The sequence below is a fragment of the Pan paniscus genome, chromosome 5, assembly GCF_029289425.2.
Source record: "Pan paniscus chromosome 5, NHGRI_mPanPan1-v2.0_pri, whole genome shotgun sequence".
Taxonomy (NCBI): Eukaryota; Metazoa; Chordata; class Mammalia; order Primates; family Hominidae; genus Pan; species Pan paniscus.
The window spans coordinates 50,752,648-50,770,481 of record NC_073254.2 but is presented as its reverse complement, the minus strand read 5'-3'; the positions used below and the strand labels follow the sequence as shown (position 1 = coordinate 50,770,481).

Below are 17,834 nucleotides of genomic sequence, written 5' to 3'. Positions count from 1 at the left end.
GCTTTGGGAGGCCAAGGCGGGCAGATCACTTGAGGCCAGGAATTTGAGACCAGTCTGGCCAACATGGTGAAACCCTGTCTCTACTAAAAACACAAAAATTTAGCTGGGTGTTGTAGTGCATGCCTGTGATCTCAGCTACTCGGGAGGCTGAGGTAAGAGAATCACCTGAGCCTCAAAAGTTGAGAGTGCAGTGAGCCGGGAGTGAGATACTGTCCCCTCCTCCACCACCAAAAAAAAAAAAAAGAAAAAAAAGAAAAAGAAAAAGAAAAGAAAGATAAGGAAAAGAAAAGAAATAGCTCCCTCACAGAAAGCAGCGTGTTAGGGAAGGTTTTCAGGAAAATCCCCTGAAGGGGCCTGGACTTTCCATCACATGCTTCATGTAATGCTTTTTGTTTGTTTCTTAGAACAGAGTATGAATAGTTTCATGGCCATTACTCTTAAGTAAGCTCTTTACATGTTTTTAATGAGTATGGGGATACATAATATATGAAGGTTAATATGTAATTATGTATTATATATAAATAAAGGTAATATAAAGTATATGTGGGTTCTTCTGAAGTTATTTTGTTAGAGACTTGTTGTATGTCCCCAACTCTCCCAAATCTATTCACAGTGAGGCTTGTCCTTTTGTTTTTGGATTTTCCTAGGGCTTTTAACTATTTTCCTGTTCTCCAATGCCACCAATGGCCATCATTAAATGACTGATACCACTAAACTCTAGGGCAGGGGTGTCCAATCTTTTGGCTTCGTTGGGCCACACTGGAAGAAGAATTGTCTTGGGCCACACATAAAATACACTAACAGTAATGATAGCTGATGAGCTGAAAAAAAATCCAAAAAAAATCTCACAATGTTTTAAGAAAGTTGATGAATTTTTTATAGACTGGTGCATTCAGAACCATCTGGGCCGCAAGTTGGATAAACTTGCTGTAGGGGGTCTCAGCTCTGCCTAACTCACATAGATGACCTAGGATGTCACCATTGAGGCTCAGCTGTAAGCTATAACATGGCTTCTCAATCTCAGTACATGCTATTGACACTAACGGTCAGAAAGCACTTTGTGCAGAGACTGTTCTGTGCACTACAGGTTATTTTTCAGTGTCCCCAGCCTGTAACCACTAGGTGACAACCAAAATGTCTGCAGACATTGCTAAATGTCTCCTGGAGACAAAATCACTCCCAGTAGAGAATAACTAGACTATATATGCCCTCTATCCACCCCCAGCATGAGTGAGGAATGCCGACTTGGGGTGCAGGATTGCTCAGGTACCTGAAGATGGCCGCCTTCATGCACACGTGTGGTTAATGTAAAACAAGTGTTTTGTATTTAACAGGAAATAAGAGAGCAGGTAAAACACTGCGCCCAATTTTCTGACTCTTTTTTTTTTTTTTTTTTCCTGAGACGGAGTCTCACTCTGTCGCCCAGGCTGGAGTGCAGTGGCACGATCTCTACTCACTGCAACCTCCGCCTCCCAGGTTCAAGTGATCCTCCTGCCTCAGCCTCTTGAGTAGCTGGGACTGCAGGTACCTGCCACCATGCCTGGCTAATTTTTTGTATTTTTAGTAGAGATGGGGGTTTCACCACGTTGGCTAGGCCGGTCTCGAACTCCTGACTGAAAGTGACTTGCCTGCCTCTGCCTCTCAAAGGCATGAGCCACAGCCTAATTTTCTTAATGGTGTTTTGTTTTTGTCTCATTAAAAGAGTCAAAGTAAACCTGTTCCAAAGAAAGGGCATCTCTACCAAGTTGGGGCTAATTCCCAGACGAGGAGACATTGCCGATCTGTGACGTTTACCATAATAGCTCTGGAAGTTTGGCTGAGGACCATCAGCACCCTACAATCTGGCTTCAGTCCTTCATTTGGGTCTCTGTCCCTCTGTCTCCACCCAGACCATCCATGGTGGCCACACACAAGTCCTCTCCTTCCTAAAGTACCTTGAAAGTACCCTGCACATTCCTGCACTGCACCTGAGCATCTTAAATAAACAAAATCGGACATGCTCTTTCTACTCCAACCCATCCAATCCCACAAACCACGATGTTCAAAATCCTGCCCATTTAAGCTCACCTGTCACCTCCAAGAAGCTTTTCATACTGCCCCAGAGATAAGTGGTCTTATTCTCTACGAATACCCTCCAACACTGTGTTTTTATTAGTTATATAGTACTTAATACTTCTGATTTTTTTTTAAATGGATTTTCACTCTTGTTGCCCAGGCTGGAGTGCAATGGCAGAATCTTGGCTCCCTGCAACCTCCACCTTCTGGGTTCAAGCGATTATCCTGCCTCAGCCTCCCAAGTAGCTGGGATTACAGGCATGCACCACCATGTTTGGTTGATTTTTTGTATTTAGTAGAGATGGGGTTTCACCATGTTGGTCAGGCTGGTCTTGAACTCCTGACCTCAGATGATCCACCCGCTTCGGCCTCCCAAAGTGCTGGAATTACAGGTGTGAGTGACCACACCCAGTCCCTGATTGTATTTTGAGGTTAGTATCCGTGTTATCTCCTCTGCTGAAAGGGAGATTTCCTGAGTAAGGAATTGAGAACATTTTATCTTTGCAGGCCCTATAGTGGTGCTTCTGAAACCGTCTGTAGTAGTAAGGAAACAGTTTTTTAAAAATTTCTGGCTGGGCGCAGTGGCTCATGCCTGTAGTCCCAGCACTTTGGGAGCCAAGGCAGGCAGACCACAAAGTCAGGAGATTGAGACCATCCTGGCTAACACAGTGAAACCTGTCTTTACTAAAAATACAAAAAATTAGCCAGGCGTGGTGGTGGGCATCTGTAGTCCCAGCTACTCGGGAGGCTGAGGCAGAAGAATGGCGTGAACCCGGGAGGCAGAACTGGCAGTGAGCCAAGATCACGCCACTGCACTCTAGCCTGGGCGACAGAGCGAGATTCCATCTAAAAAAAAAATTTTTCTTTGTAGTCTATAACAAACTAGTAATTTTGTGAAATACAATGCAAATGAATTAGTAAAAAATGGTCAAGCTCCGGGATGTTGTGGAAATACCTTAGTGCTATAAACGTTTCTAAATGATTACTTTTAATTTCTGCACACCCTCCGTGGTGGGCTAGTAACACACAGTTGAGGGCTGGGTTGGTCTGCGGACCACTCTTTGAGTAGCACTGCCCAGCACAGCAGGTTTCACAGTAAAAATCTACTGGCCCAGCGGTCTCAAATGTGAGCAGGCAAAAAATCAACCTGGAGGGCTTGTAAAAAAGACAGCTGGGCCGCACCTCCAAAGTTGGTGATTTAGTAGGTCTGCAGTAGGACCTGAGAATTATAATTTCTAGCAAGTTCCCAGGTGATGCTTTTGCTGCCGCTGGGGGGATCGCACTTTGAGAAGCACTGCACCAAGGGAAATGAACTAATGTCTATTATACTGCCCCCTTGTGGCGGACTGTCCTCATAATGGACAGAGATGCTAAAGCTCACTGCTAACTTCAGCCACGCACCCCTAAAGAAGCGGTTATCAGCCCTGGTGTCCTTGCTCGCTTGCCAAGGGGCTCCAGGCATGAGAAAGTCATAAGAAGCCAGAAGGGTCCATACCTTGGGGCTGTTCTTGGCCTAGTTCCTCCACAGGTGGCTGAGCAGGGAAGGCTGAAAGAGAACTTCGGGGCGGTGTTTGAGGTGCCCCCACAGTTGAAGGCCCCAGGGATGGCCTGGGTGAAGTGGGTGCCTGAGAGTGTGGGGATCTGGCTGGTGATCCAGACGGTTGTACCTGCTGCTGAGGTGACAGAGGTGACAGTCCAGGTGGTGGGGTGGGCAGTGATGAACCAGGTGTGGAGCTGGGTGGCTTGTGCACAGCTGGGAATGATACAGGTGGCATGCCACTTAGAGAAAGTGGAGTTGAAGAGGCCAGTGGCTGTGCAGGTGGCTGCTCAAGTGGAGAGACTGGTGCTGAAACAGGTGACTCGCATGTGAATTCAAGTGTCTGCACAGGTTGGGACACAGGCGGACCATGGCTGCCCCTTCCATCCCCTTTGGGAACCCACTCTGTGTGAGGTTGTGTGGCACCTTCCAGACTGGCCTGCCGTGCTCGAAGGCTTGGTTGACTGCGTTCAGGGCACTCATTGCCAAGGGCGAGTTCTATCTGGCAGTACACTTCCACCCGGGGGAAAATCACTCTCTTGGAGGAAGAATTAAGATAAACAGCATCTAGGAGAAACAACAGCATGGGGTGTTACTCAGCCCTGGCAGCAGCATGGCCTTTGCAAAAATGGTTTCTTGAGTTATTTTCCTAAACAGGAACAGTGCTTTTCAAAGGTCTTTCTGTACTTACTTGAATTTATAGTGAGTGAAAACAAACGTGATGGTTTCTGGCACTTACGGTGTAGTGTGGGGAAGCAGGCATTGCCCACCCAAATTATCTAGAGTTTCAACTGAGGCAAGTGCAGGAAGAGAGGAATGTGGTGCTGTGAGAGAGGGCAGGTCATCTGAGGGATTGGCAGTGAGTAGAGATCTGAAGGGTACGTGGCCCAGGATGGTCAGGGCGGGGTGGTGAGGGTGTTTCAGCAGAGGGAACAGCACACACAAAGGCCACAAAGTTTGAGGACACACCAGGTGGTCGGGGGCCTGAAAGGTCAGTGTGGGGCGGGGGTACTGTGCTGGGGGAGGAGGCTGAGGAGGCGGCAGGGGCCGGACCATGTCAGGGCTGTAGGCAGCAGCTAGGATCCTTAGTTTTCATGGCAAGCATTATTGTAGCATGACTTTTAGGCAGGGGAGGTAATCAGCTGAGGCTGGTTCTGAGAAGGTCACTGTGGCTGTAAGACTTATTGAGAAAGGTGAAAGGGTTGCTTGAGCCTGGGAAGCTGAAGCTTCAGTGAGCCATGATTGTGCCACTACGCTCCAGCTTGGGTGACAGGGTGAGAACCTGTCTCAAAAATGGTGGGTGGAGGGGGCAGGGGGATGGCGTTTATCTAGGCCACATAACAGCCCTTAAATAAGAAAACAAACAATTCAGTTTTTAAAATGTGTAAAAGAGCCAACTGAAAGGGCTCCCAATGGCCAAAGCCGGAACAATTTGAAGAACAAAATAAAGTAGTATTGAATAATAACCCAAAGTATAACATAACCGTGAGTCCATACTGATATAAACATATATTACGTAGGTAAGTAAATCAGGGAGAAGAGAGAAAGCTCCCCTGCAGAAGAATTCTTAGTAATTTATGTAGATGCTTGACCCTTTAGGAAGTGGAGCATAACTTCTCACTCCTTAAGTATGAGCTGTGCACAGTGACTTTCTTCCAAAAACTGCAGTAAGGATAGAAGGAGAAAGAGTACTTCACAATGGAGAAACCCGATGGACACTACCTCGGCCAGGTGGTCATGGTCAACATCAGCAGGGATACGTCATGTTGGCAGCACGTGCCCATGAGGTAACGTGATGTGAATAGCACCTTACCTCTGTGGTCTCCTCCCCAGAACTCACAACCCCAGCCTAATCATGAGAAAAACATCAGACAAACCCCAACTGAGGGACGTTCTACAAAATACCTGACCGATAGTCAACTCTGTCAAGGTCATCAAGAATAAGAAAAGTCTCTGTAATCCCAGCACTTTGGGAGGCTGAGGCGGGCGGATTATGAGGTCAGGAGATTGAGACCATCCTGGCTAACACGGTGAAACCCCATCTCTACTAAAAATACAAAAAATTAGCCGGGGGTAGTGGCAGGCACCTGTAGCCCCAGCTACTCGGGAGGCTGAGGCAGGAGAATGGCATGAACCCGGGAGGTGGAGCTTGCAGTGAGCCAAGATCGCACCACTGCACTCCAGCCTGGGCAACACAGCAAGACTCTGTCTCTCTCTCTCTCTCTCTCTCTCTCTCACACACACACACACACACACAAGAATAAGAAAAGTCTGAGAAACTATTATAGGCAAGAGGAAACTGAGGAGACGTGACAACAAAATGTAATGTGATTCCTGGGTGGGGGGTCCTGGAACAGAAAAAGAAATTAGGTAAAAACTGAGAAAATCTGAATAAGCAATGGCTCTTAGTTAATAATATGTCAAGATTGGTTCATGAGTTGTAACAAATGTATTGGACTGAATACCGTGTTATATATGTATCATTCTGTAACGTCTAACAGATGTGAGACAAACACCCTGTATTATTTTCACAAGTTATCCATAAATCTAAAACTACCCTAAAAAAACAAAGCTTATTAAGAGTCTAGGTGAGAAATGTACAAAAGAGTGGAACGAATGCTTCACCAAAGAAGATCTATGGGAGGTAAATAGGCAAATGAAAAGATGCTCAAAGTCATTAGTCATTAGAGGAATACTGATTAAAACCACAATAAGTTACCGACATGCACCTGTTAGAAGGGCTAAAATGAAAAATTCTGAGCATTAATTAAAAATACCAAAAGTTGGCCAGGCGCAGTGGCTCACGCCTGTAATCCCAGCACTTTGGGAGGCCAAGGCGGGTGGATCACGAGGTCAAGAGATCGAGACCATCCTGGCCAACATGGCGAAACCCCGTCTCTACTAAAAATGCAAAAAATTAGCTGGGCATGGTAGCGGGCGCCTGTAGTCCCAGCTACTCGGGAGGCTGAGGCAGGAGAATGGCGTGAACCCAGGAGGTGGAGCTTGCAGTGAGCCGAGATCATGCCACTGCACTCCAGCCTGGGTGACAGAGCGAGACTCCATCTCAAAAAAAAAAAAAAAACAAAAAGACAAAAAAACAAAAAAAACCCCAAAACTTTTGGAGGAATGGGAACGCTCATCCACTGCTGGTGGGAATGAAACATGGTACAACTGCTTTGGAAAACAATTTGGCAGTTTATTAAAAAGTCAAACATATATTCTGGTTATATATCCAAAATAATTGAAATAGGATCTGGAAGAGACATCCATGGGCACTGCAGCATTATCCACAATAGCTGAAAGATGGAAGCAACTCCAGTGTCCTTTGTCAGATGGATGGACAAAGAACATGTGGAATATATTCAGCTCTAAAAAGGAAGAAAATCGGCCAGGCGCGGTGGCTTACCCCAGTAATCCCAGCACTTTGGGAGGCTGAGGCAGGCAGATCACGAGGTCAGGAGATCGAGACCATCCTGGCCAACATGGTGAAACCCTGTCTCTACTAAAAATACAAAAATTAGCTGGACGTGGTGGCATGTGCCTGTAGTCTCAGGTACTCAGGAGGCTGAGGCGGGAGAATTGCTTGAACCCAGGTGGCAGAGGTTGCAGTGAGCCGAGATCACACTACTGCACTCTAGCCTGGACAACAGAGCGAGACTCCGTCTCAAAAAAGGAAGAAAATCCTGTCACATGCTACAGCTACAACATGGATGAACCTTGAGGCCATTATGTTAAGTTAAATAAGCCAGTCACAAAAAGACAAATACCGCATGATTCCATTTATATGAAGTACCTAGTGTAGTCAAAATCATCAGCACAGAAAGTGGGATGGTGGTTGCTGGGGGCTGGAGGAGGAGAAAAGGGGGAGTTGTTGATCAATGTGTGTAAAGGTTCAGTTTTGCAAGATGAAAAAGTTCTAGAGATCTGCTGCACAACAATATGAAATAGTTAACACTACTGAACTGTGTGCTTAAAATTTGTTACGTGTTTTTTTACCACAATTAAAATATTTGTGTATGTATGTTAAACATGAATGTACCATGCAATCCCGTCATTCCATTTCTAGGTATTTACCCAAGAGAAATGAAAGCATATGTCCACACCAAGACTCATGCGTGAGTGTTCATAGCAGCTTTATCCATAATAGCCCAAATCTGAAAATAACCTAAATGTCCATCAACAGGGGACTGGGTAAATGGGCTGTGGTATCTGCATACAGTGGTATATTCAACTCTTTTGGTAGATGAGCTGTGGTACATTCATACAGTGGCACGGAACGTAAAAAGGAACAAACTATTTATACATTCAACAACATGGATGAATCTCAGAATAATTATGCAGAGTGAAAGAATTCAGATTTTTTAAAAAGAGTTCACATTGTAGTGAATTAATCTATAATGGCAGAAAGCAGATCAGGGGTTGCTTGGGAATGGCGGGGGGTGAGGGAAGGTGGGAGGGATCACGAAAGGGCATGAGGAAATTTTGGGGATGACGAATTATTCACTAACTTAATTGTGGTGATGGTTTCACAGGGTGTGTGTGTGTGTGTGTGTACAGAGAGACAGAGTCACTTACCAAACTGTGAGAGGGAAGAAGGGAGTGGGGGAGGAGGGCGGAAGAGAGGTTTGGCCAGGCGTGCCTGAATGCCGGATGGATATTTTAGACATGGCATCCTCTGAGCTCCAACCTCACTCAGCACCCACATTCACACATCTGTGTGGGGAATGCGGATTTTCAAGCACGCCAGCGTGCGCTGCCATTCCCTTTGGCAGAAGGCCGCTGCCAGGATGGGCCGAGTGTAGACAGAGTGGCTTGCCTGGCAGCAAGAATAATTAATTCTCCTCCCTTGGGAGGGAGGAGAAAGAGGCTGTGAGAATGTGAGCTGAGGAATGGAGGGTGACATCTTTTGGGGTGTAGTTTCCTGCTGGAGGTGACCCCCACCCAGAAAGCAGCCCAGGGGAGGCTGGGCGGACTCCCATTTTCTGTTCCCAGATGGCAGGTGGGGATAAGAGTGTGGCTCTGGAGACCAACTGCAGTTTCTCAGTATGTGTCAGTAGTTCCTGTTCACATCCGATGCAGGGAGAAAAATCCAGTCCCACTAAATCCAAGAGGACTGAGGTGGTGGAGGTGAAATCTGCGCTGAGAAACCCATGCCATACACTGGCAAATCGGAAGAGGAAGCAAAAATAGCTGGTAGTCAGCACGAGACCATTTCTCCCTTAGGAGTTGTATCTGTTCCTACTTGGAGTGATTCCAGGACCATTGAAGAAACCTGCCCCCATCCATATACTGGCTCAATTTTGGGGACAGATTCCTGAAGTGCCACCATCAGATTTCACCCAGCAGTAGGCGGGACTGACTGTGGCTAGGACTCAGCACTTTGACGTTCTCATGAGAGCTACCATTTATTTGAGCATTGTGATAAGGGCTTGTGGCTTTGCTCCTTTAATCTTCAAAATAAAACCATAAGGCCCCTTTTACAGATGAGGAAACTGAGGCCCCAGGAGATTAATTACCTGCTCAATATCACACAGTTAGTAGGTGTCAGGAACTAGGATCTAAACCCCCTTTTTTTTTTACAGATTAGGAAACCAAGCCTTAGAGAGGAGAAGCGATTATCCGGAGGTCACACAGCTTGTGGGTGGGGTGGGGGCCTAGAGCTACTTGCCTCCAGGGCCCAGGTTTTCTCCATCCTGCTCTCCTGTCCATCCAGCCTCTCCACCCCCCTTGTTGGGAGAAAGGACCCAGGAGAAAGTAGAGACAGGATAAGGGGAGCTTGGGAAGCAGGAAGGAATTTTGAAGAAGGGAAAAATAAGTGAGCACCTCCTAGGAAGAAAATCTCATCCAACCCCTTAATCTCACCCACAGAGTATTTTTTAAAGCTACATATACAAAAAGTTTACCACAGAATTACTCATAATCACGAACATTTGGAAACTCAAACGAATGATCAAGCAAATTTTTCTGCACAGCTATGATGGAATATTATACAACTGCCAAAAAAGACAGTCACAAAGACATGTGGCAACAAGGAAAATGTTTCTGATGTAACATTAGGTAAACCCTTTGACCTGGTGATCCCTTTTTCTGAAAATAATTGATTCTAAATATGGCAAAGCTTTTGTTGATTTCTTTCTTTTTTTAGAGACAGGGTCTCACTCTGTTGCCCAGAGTAGAGTGCAGTGGTGCAGTCATGGCTCGCTGCAGCCTTGATCTCAAGTAGCTGGGGCTATAAGCGTGTGCCACCATGCTCAGCTAATTGTTTAATTTCTTGTAGAGCTGGGAATCTCACAATCGCCCAGGCTGGTCTCAAATTCCTGGGCTCAAGTGATCCTCCTGCCTTGCCCTCCTACAGTGCTGAGATTACAGGCATGAGCCACCACACCCAGTCCTGTTCATTTCTTTTAACAAAGATGTTTGCCATGGAGTTAGCACATAAAAGACATGTCATTGGAATTGTTTCTTCCACCCTGATAAAGCACAGAGAATATATAGGTGGAGGGACCACCATTCCAAACCTACATAGGGCAAGGGCTCTTCTCTGTGATTTGCTGATCAATAGGTCACTCAAAGTCTTATACAAATATAAACTAGTGACATCCAATTCTACATTAATAATGTGATTTTACTAGAAAGAGAATAAAGTGGAAGAGAATGAAATGACATGAAAATGGAATTCTCCAGGAAGATCTGAACTCTGGATTTCCTAAATAGAGTTTTTACATTCATAAGCATACATGCACAACTGTCCTAGACACTGTGCCCTTAGTTAACCCCAAAGCCCCCTTTACATGGAGATCCTACTTTCTGGACCCAGCGGTCTGGGCTGGGCGATGCAGCCTGTTAGGTCCCCACCCCCATTTCCAGCTCTCCCAGGTGAAGGGCGTCTCCGGGTCACAAATCTGGGGGGAATACCCCTCCATTCAGCCCTTCTACTGTTTGAACTTTCCCTACCCTCCAACACTGCCCTTACCTGGGGCCCCACCGGTACTTACTCAGCCGCCTCAAGTACAAAACTGCATCCTCGTACCCTCGGTAGTAGTAATCGTGCAGGATCTGTGGGCGGGGGCACCAGGAGAATTACCAAGGCTGCGGGGAGGAAGGGAGCCACAGTTCCCCCGACCCAGGGCAGCTACTCCCATTGCTCTTGAATTTTATTTGATGGGCTTTTCAAAACGTACCCATCCAGTGTCCCATCCCTCACCATCTGCTAAGAAGAACCGAGGAGCAATTCCTGATCACACGCCCCAGTGATGCTCCGTTCATGAGTTACACCATTCATGGTGGAGCCTCGGCCTCCCCGGGAGGAGAGTGTGGGGTGCTCATGGCAGAACCAGGTGCACTGGGGCCGTATGAAGAGCAAAGTTTGGAGCCTGAGTTCAGGTCTCTGGGCTGCCCCTTATTGGCTGTGTTGCTGTCACCTCTCACAGCCTCAATTTCTTCATCTATAAAATGGGGACAGTTATAATATTGATCACAGAGGATGCTAGAGGATTACATGAGCTACTGCCCACAAAGCCTTTTCTGTAAAGGGCCAGATAGTAAATACTTATTTTGGGCTTTGCTGGCCACATGCAGTCTCTGCCTAATGTTCTTTTTCTTTTTCTTCTTTTTTTCTTTCCCCCATAACTCTCTAAAAATGGAAAACCCTTTCTTAGCTCACAGGCTGTACAAAAACAAGCCATAGGCTAGATTTGGCCCGTGGGCTGCAGTTTGCCGACCTTTGATTTGGTACATGAACTGTCTGAATGGATGGGTTCAGTTAATATTTCTATCAGCACTTCTGGCATCATCTCGCTTTACCGGGGAGAATATTGAAGCTGGGAGAGCTTGAGGCACTCGTTCAAGGTCACATAGCTAGTTAGCAGCAAGGCCAGGATGCAGGTCTAGGAGGAAGTTTAAAGGATCATTTGAGGGGAGGAGACTCAGATGGAACTTGAGTGGGCCCCAGTGGCTCTCTAACCCCACCCCTAGTCCCTGGTACCTTCTGCTACTCCCCAGACCCCTCCTGCCTCTCACCACCAGGTCCGGGGGGAACAATGCGTGGGTCATCCTGGCGATGTTCTCCAGGGAGAACTGGAAGGAGCAGTTGAACATGCGGAAGTCGTGGAAGATGGCCGGGCAGTCCCGGGGACAGATGTCCTGCTGCCCACTGAAGGTGGAGATGGTGATGGCGTCGGTCCAGAAGGCACAGGGCTGCATGCCCGTGAAGCCCCCATCGATGTACCTCTGTGGGGGCAGAGTGAGAAATGCCCACTTGGGGCCAGAGTTCTCAGCCCCACTCGGGGTACATCGAAACGGCCCATGGGACATGGCACCAGCTTCAAGGGCCCATCAAGGAAGATCCAGAAGACCCCTCAGGATAAGCCTGGAGACGGAGGTCCTGGTGGGTGCTTGGTGTGCCCCTGGTCACTTAGTGAGTCTGCATTGGCCTCTGGACTCCCAGCCCGGTGCTCTGTCCTGCACTGATCCTCCCTCCACTATCTTAGTGGCGCTGAGACTGGGGCTCCCAGGGCTCTGTGTGCAGGGGACCCATACTCTGGGTAAAGCAGGAGACGTGCTCCTCTGCTACAGCCCCACCACCTGTTCACCCACAAGCCCCTTCTTTTCTGGGGCTTCTGTTTTCTCACCTATGAACGAAGGACAACAAATACTGAGGCTCTAACTCTCAGGGCTGGCTGACATGCAATACAAGCTCCATCTACTACCTGAATCCTAGTCTCTGGCCCTGACTTTCTCTGCATATAAAATGAGGAGGGGGCATGAGCTAGACCATCACCACTCAGAGTGTGGCCCACCCACCAGCAGCACGGGCAGCACCTGAGGCTGGTTAGGGGCGCAGACCCTCAGGCACTGCCACAGACCGCCTGGATCAGAACTTGCATAATTTTATGAGACCCCGAGTGATTCAAGGGCACATTAAGGTCTGTAAGGCCCTGGCCTACAGGGCCTCAGAAAACATCCTCATCATTTGAGTTTCCAGGTCCCAGTGCTTCATCTCCTCTGCTCTGTCAAGTCTGGGAAAACCTGCCAAGCCTATGGAGCCTTGATTTGCCCGGCTCGGCAGTGGGTAGGTGGGTCCAGAGAGGAACCCACCCCAGCTGGAGAAGTTCATCTTAAAGGCCCAGAAAGCCACCTACATTGGGAATTCTGAGTAACAACACGAGAAACTCTCCAACTCTAGGTCCTCCCGCTGCATTCTGAGACCACCCCCCTGCTCCCCCAGGTGTGAGTCACAGGGACCCGAGGTCCCTTGGATCCCGTCTCACCCCTCACCATGCCGAAGCACTCACCACACCGCGGTAAGTCGGGGGAATGAGGCCGCAGTACACCGGGACGAAGCAGCTGCAGTATAGGGCCTGTGCGGAGAGAACAGGGCTGAGATGCTGGAGGCCCGGGGGTGGGGTGGGGACAGCTCACCTGTCAGCCCCTGGGCCACCCACCACCAGCCCGGACCTCCTTAAATTCTAGGTGAAGGTGCCACACTGGGAAGCAAAGCTCCGAGTTCAGTTCCTGGCCTGGCCTTCACTAATTGGGTCCTTGGTAACCTGCTTGGTCCGTCTGGCCCTGATGTCCCAGCTTTAAAGCGGGAGGGGGTCCTCCATAGCTTCGGGGTTCCTTCTGATGCTGAACTTTCATGAATCCAGTGGGATTCAACAACCATTAATGTGTGTCAGCCCTGGGCCAGGCCCTGGAAGCAAAGGAGGCTGAGAGGCCCACCTTTGGGAGTGCCCTATGAGAGGGAGTGAGCAAGTGGGTGACGGTGCAGTGGGGTGACAGGGGCATGGTGGAGGTGAGCATGGGCACTGTGGCTCCACAAGAGGGGTGCAGGCAGGGTGGGAGCGGATGAAGGGAAGTGCCCTGGCAGGAGGGACTGGGTTTCAGCAGCAGGCAAAGCAGTGTGGGAAGGAGGGAGGGGATCCCAGGCAGAGGGAGCGGCAGGTGCGAAGACCCAGAGGCCTGGCTTGTGTGTGGTTTGCTAGGGTTGGCATGGTAGGAGTGGAAGGTGGGGGAGAGGGCCGGGAAGAGAAAACTGCAGCAGTGGGCGATGAAGTCAGAACGGGGGTGGGCGTGAGGAGGCAGATCTGGAAGAGCTGGCTGCTGATAAACCCAGGGGGCCGTGAGGGACGGAGGTGATGTCTGTGCCCACTGCCTATTCATCCCTCATCCCCAGGATTACTGCCAGGCCAGTATGGGATGAGGATGGAGTGGCGAAGGCCCTGCATGTGGGGGAAGGAAGGAGAGTGGAGATGTGGGAAGGAGGCCACACAGCTTAACCCCTTTGTCCCGAAAGACACTGGGACCTACCTGCGGCCCTTTCCAGCAATCATTATTCATAATTAAAATTAATATTAATGAGCTTAGGGCAGCGCACTCAGGATTAGCGTGCACTTTTCTAAGTGTTAACTGATTTGGTAACCATTCAATCCCTTATCAAGGGCCACTGGAAGAGAGGGGGCAGAAAGGGGACATGGGGGCCCCTCTCCCCTGACCGTTCCCACAAAGTGGGAGTAATTCTGGGGGGATGCATGGCAGCCCAGCCTGGAAGGCCCTGAAGGAGACCCAGGCCCTCTGCAAGTCACACCTGGGCCTCTGGGAAGCTCCAGGCTTAGCACAGAGGGCCGGGCAGGATGGATGTGAAGGCCGAAGCATTGAGGGTGGCGGTCAAGCCTGGTTCGTCCTGGGCTTCTGTGTCCATCTCATCTAGCACTGCACCTTGCACAGCGAGACACTGGGGGCATGAAGGAAGGGAAGGACTAGGGAAGTGAGGCAGGTGGATAAGGCATCGGGTTGAGCTGTGGAGAAAGAGCAGGAGCCGCCCTCCCCCGCCCCCTCCGTGTCCCTCCCTCCCAGCCCAGCCCCCTTGCCTCAATGAGCTCCTCCTTGGACGTGAACTCTGAAACAACCACATTCTCCCCGTCCGTTAAGCGGGTGAGGCTCACATGGAGCTTCCCCGTGGTGACCTTGTAGGAGTCCTCGGGCAGGACCCGGTACAGAAACTGCCTCATCATCTGCACCATCTTACAGGACGGGGACAAGGGCCCCAGGAAGGATTTCTTCACCTCGGCCACACCCACGTTGAGGACTCTGAGATACTCATCTGCAAAGGAAGCAGAGAAGAGGGGGTGGTCGGTGCCACCCAGTGGCCAGGGGCCAAGGGAGGTCTAGGGTGGTTTCTCCAACTCATCTCTGAATCCAACAAATGGGGAAACCTAGAATTCGGAAGCTGGGAAAACCCCAGGAATCGGCCTGCTGTCTTGCACATGACGGAAGCAAGATATTGAGGAAGGAAGTCGCTGGCTCCGGAGAGCCCAGAGCTAGGCGATGATGGAGCTGGACCCAGGCATCCTGACCTTTGTCCAGGAGTCATTACGTGACAGACACCTTCATATCAACAGCTAAAGGAACACTTTAGCCCAACCCCCAATAGCTTTCCCTAACTTCTTGTCACTCTGCCTGGAAGTCCACTGCCAGATGACATTTTTGGGGTCCTGTATGAGATTCCTATTAAAACACTGGTGCAGTTGGAAGTTGTTCCTAAGTGACGCCCTGGGATACTTGCTTGGTGCCCACTGAGTCTGTGGGCAGGGAAGGGGTGCTGGCCTTGGGCCGGTGAATCACGAGGAGGAGGTGAACTTTGTCTTGAAACCATTGCATCATCTTTCCTTTATGGCCCTGGTCCAGGTCTGAGAGGGAGATGACCCTGAGATATGGAGTATGTAAGGCTCGCCTGTGCCATTTGCTCAGTGGGCAGATGTGCTATGCGGGGGTGGCAGAGGAGGGTGTAATCTTCCCCACCCCAAGTCCCCAGAACCCCACCAGGGAAGTCTGGGTTGTAAGCTTAATAAGAAGTGCTAACTTGCTTAATTCCCACAACAATACTGGGAGGTAGGTATTTCTATCTTCCTTTTACTGATCAGGAAACTGAGGCTCAGATAGGTAATATAACTTTCCCAGGGTCAGCGTCAGCCAGTTTGTAAGTGGGTAAAGTAGCATTTCAACCTAGGATGTGTGACCCCAGAGCCCAGGCTCCTTCTATTACACTAAGCCAAAAGCTTCTTCTGCAGCCAAGCCCACACCTGCTTTTTGCTGACCCCTGCTCATCTCTACCCTGTGCAAGCCTTTGGGAAAATCAGGAGTGAAAATAGCTCTGGAAAGGATTGCTAACTTTTTTAAAACAAACATTTATTTGTAAAATATGCTATAATACGCTATATGGTAGAACTTTCTTATGGTTAGTGTCGTGTAGCAATGGCTACATGGGAAGCTGTGCGGTCATGAGTTTTTTGCCACAGGAGGTAACCAGGCAGAGGCTAGGCAAGTATCTCTGTCAGAGAGTTTATCAAAAAGATTCCTGCATGAGTGGTAAGGGCTAAGATTCCTTCCAACTTTGAGATTCTGGGATTCTCACAGGCACCTTGCAATATATCCGGGAAGTAATCAGGGTGCCTTACTCGCCTATTTATAAATAGAGCAGCTGAGACACAGAGAGGTTAAGTGATTTACCCAAAGTCACTTGGCAATCTGGGGACAAGCCAAAACTAAGGATGCCCTACTCCTCCTGTGTTTTATGGTTTACCGATTATTCCACCCCAGTCCTGGAGGTGAGTAAGAAAAGAAGCTTCAGCACCATTTTACAGATGCAGAAACTGACACAGAGAAAAGCTAAGTGTCTTGCCGGAGGTCAGGCAGCCAGGCAGTGATTTTTCTGACTCCATACCCCACCTTCTTTCCCTGGGGTTTGGACTGATCTCAGGAATGAAGAGGCTGAGCAAGCCTGGGTTGCCATGGTGACAGCCTTTTTTTTTCCAACCTTCAGAATCACACCTGCATATGTGTAGCAGGGACCTCCCTGAGCAATGGAGCATCGTAGTTGTCACCCTCCTACAGGGGAGGGTGCTCCTGGGAGGCGGAAAGGCCCTACGGTTTTAGTGAGGTTAGCCTTACCATGTGCCAACAGAGGTAAACAGTGTTTGCCTTCAAGGGAGGGCAGCAGCTAACCCACTCACAGGTGATGCGGCAACTGCTCATTTGGATACCAAGGTGTTGGATCACTGAGGTCTCGCCCATAACACCAGCTGGGATGGGGAGTCAAGCTGGGGCAGGGAATTCTTAGTGAGCAGCTTAACACCTGGTAAGGGTCAATGGCTTTTCCCATGAGGCCTGAGAGCCAGGAACGCCTGATCTCCCAGCAGAAGCCACCCCTGGGAGGGAAGCAAGGAAATTTGTTCTTATTACAAAAATCAGACATGCTTATTGTGGAAAAACTTTTAAAAATGCAGATAAGCAGAAAGAAAAAAATTAAAATGTCTTGGAATCCCTCCTCCTAGAGACTAACATTTGGTCTGTCTTCTTAAGCTAAATATTTTATTTTTATTCATACTTATAAGGGGTCATATAATACACACTATTTGTAACTTGCTTCTTTCACCTAATATGTTGTGAATGTTTTTCCAGGTCAACAAATATCCATTTATAACCTAATTTGTTTTTTCAAATAGAGTTTTGTTCTGTCACCCAAGCTGGACACCATGATAGCTCACTGCACCCTGCAATACCTGGCTCAGGCAATCCTCTCACCTCAGCCTCTTGAGTAGCTGGGATTACAGGCATGTGCCACCACACCCAGCAAATTTTTTTATTTTTTTAAAAATAGGGTCTCGTTATGTTGCCCAGGTTGGTCTTGAACCCCTGGTCTCAAGCAATCCTCCCACTTTGGTCTCCCAAAGTGCTGGGATTACAGGCATGAACCACTGCACCCAGCCTACAATCTAATTTTAGAAGCGGTATGGAAAGCTGTTGTAAGGTTATACCATTATTTATTGATCAGGAAACCAAGAGTGGTTGGCTATTTAGTTTGTTTCATTGCTTTTCTAAATAACGATGCAATGAACAATCTCATGCTAGCTTCTTTATCCGTATACTTATTTTCCTTAGGATAAATTCCTAGAAGTGAGAATGCTAGGTCAAAGGCACACGTATTTAAAGTCTTATAATGCTTACTTTAATGGTGGCTTTAGTATATTATTCATCTACAGTCAACTCTCACCTATTCGGGGGTAGGGTTGGGTGACAGGAACAAAACAGTGGACAAAATAATGCAAACAGTGTCGACATTCCAAAGTACTCACATCTGAAAATGGTGCTATCTGGAAATTAGCAATGCTCTAGCCAGTCATGTAGCCTGGGAGGAAGAGGGCAGGAAGTTGTCTGATTCAGTCTAGCTCTCCTGCTGCTGGCT

The 17,834-nt window shown here is 48.5% G+C and overlaps 1 protein-coding gene across 1 annotated transcript in view; it reads right to left on the bottom strand.

Moving 5' to 3' along the window:
* Nucleotides 1–17,834, bottom strand: part of PNPLA1 (patatin like phospholipase domain containing 1) — a 43,645-nt gene that overhangs the window by 7,932 nt on the left and 17,879 nt on the right. Inside the window, exons 2-6 of the mRNA XM_003818910.5 lie at nucleotides 14,461–14,693; nucleotides 12,886–12,951; nucleotides 11,612–11,821; nucleotides 10,588–10,648; nucleotides 3,551–4,159 (exon numbers count right to left, since the gene is read on the bottom strand). Of these exons, the coding sequence (XP_003818958.2) occupies nucleotides 3,551–4,159; nucleotides 10,588–10,648; nucleotides 11,612–11,821; nucleotides 12,886–12,951; nucleotides 14,461–14,693 (1,179 nt within the window). The remainder of the gene's footprint in view (nucleotides 1–3,550; nucleotides 4,160–10,587; nucleotides 10,649–11,611; nucleotides 11,822–12,885; nucleotides 12,952–14,460; nucleotides 14,694–17,834) is intronic.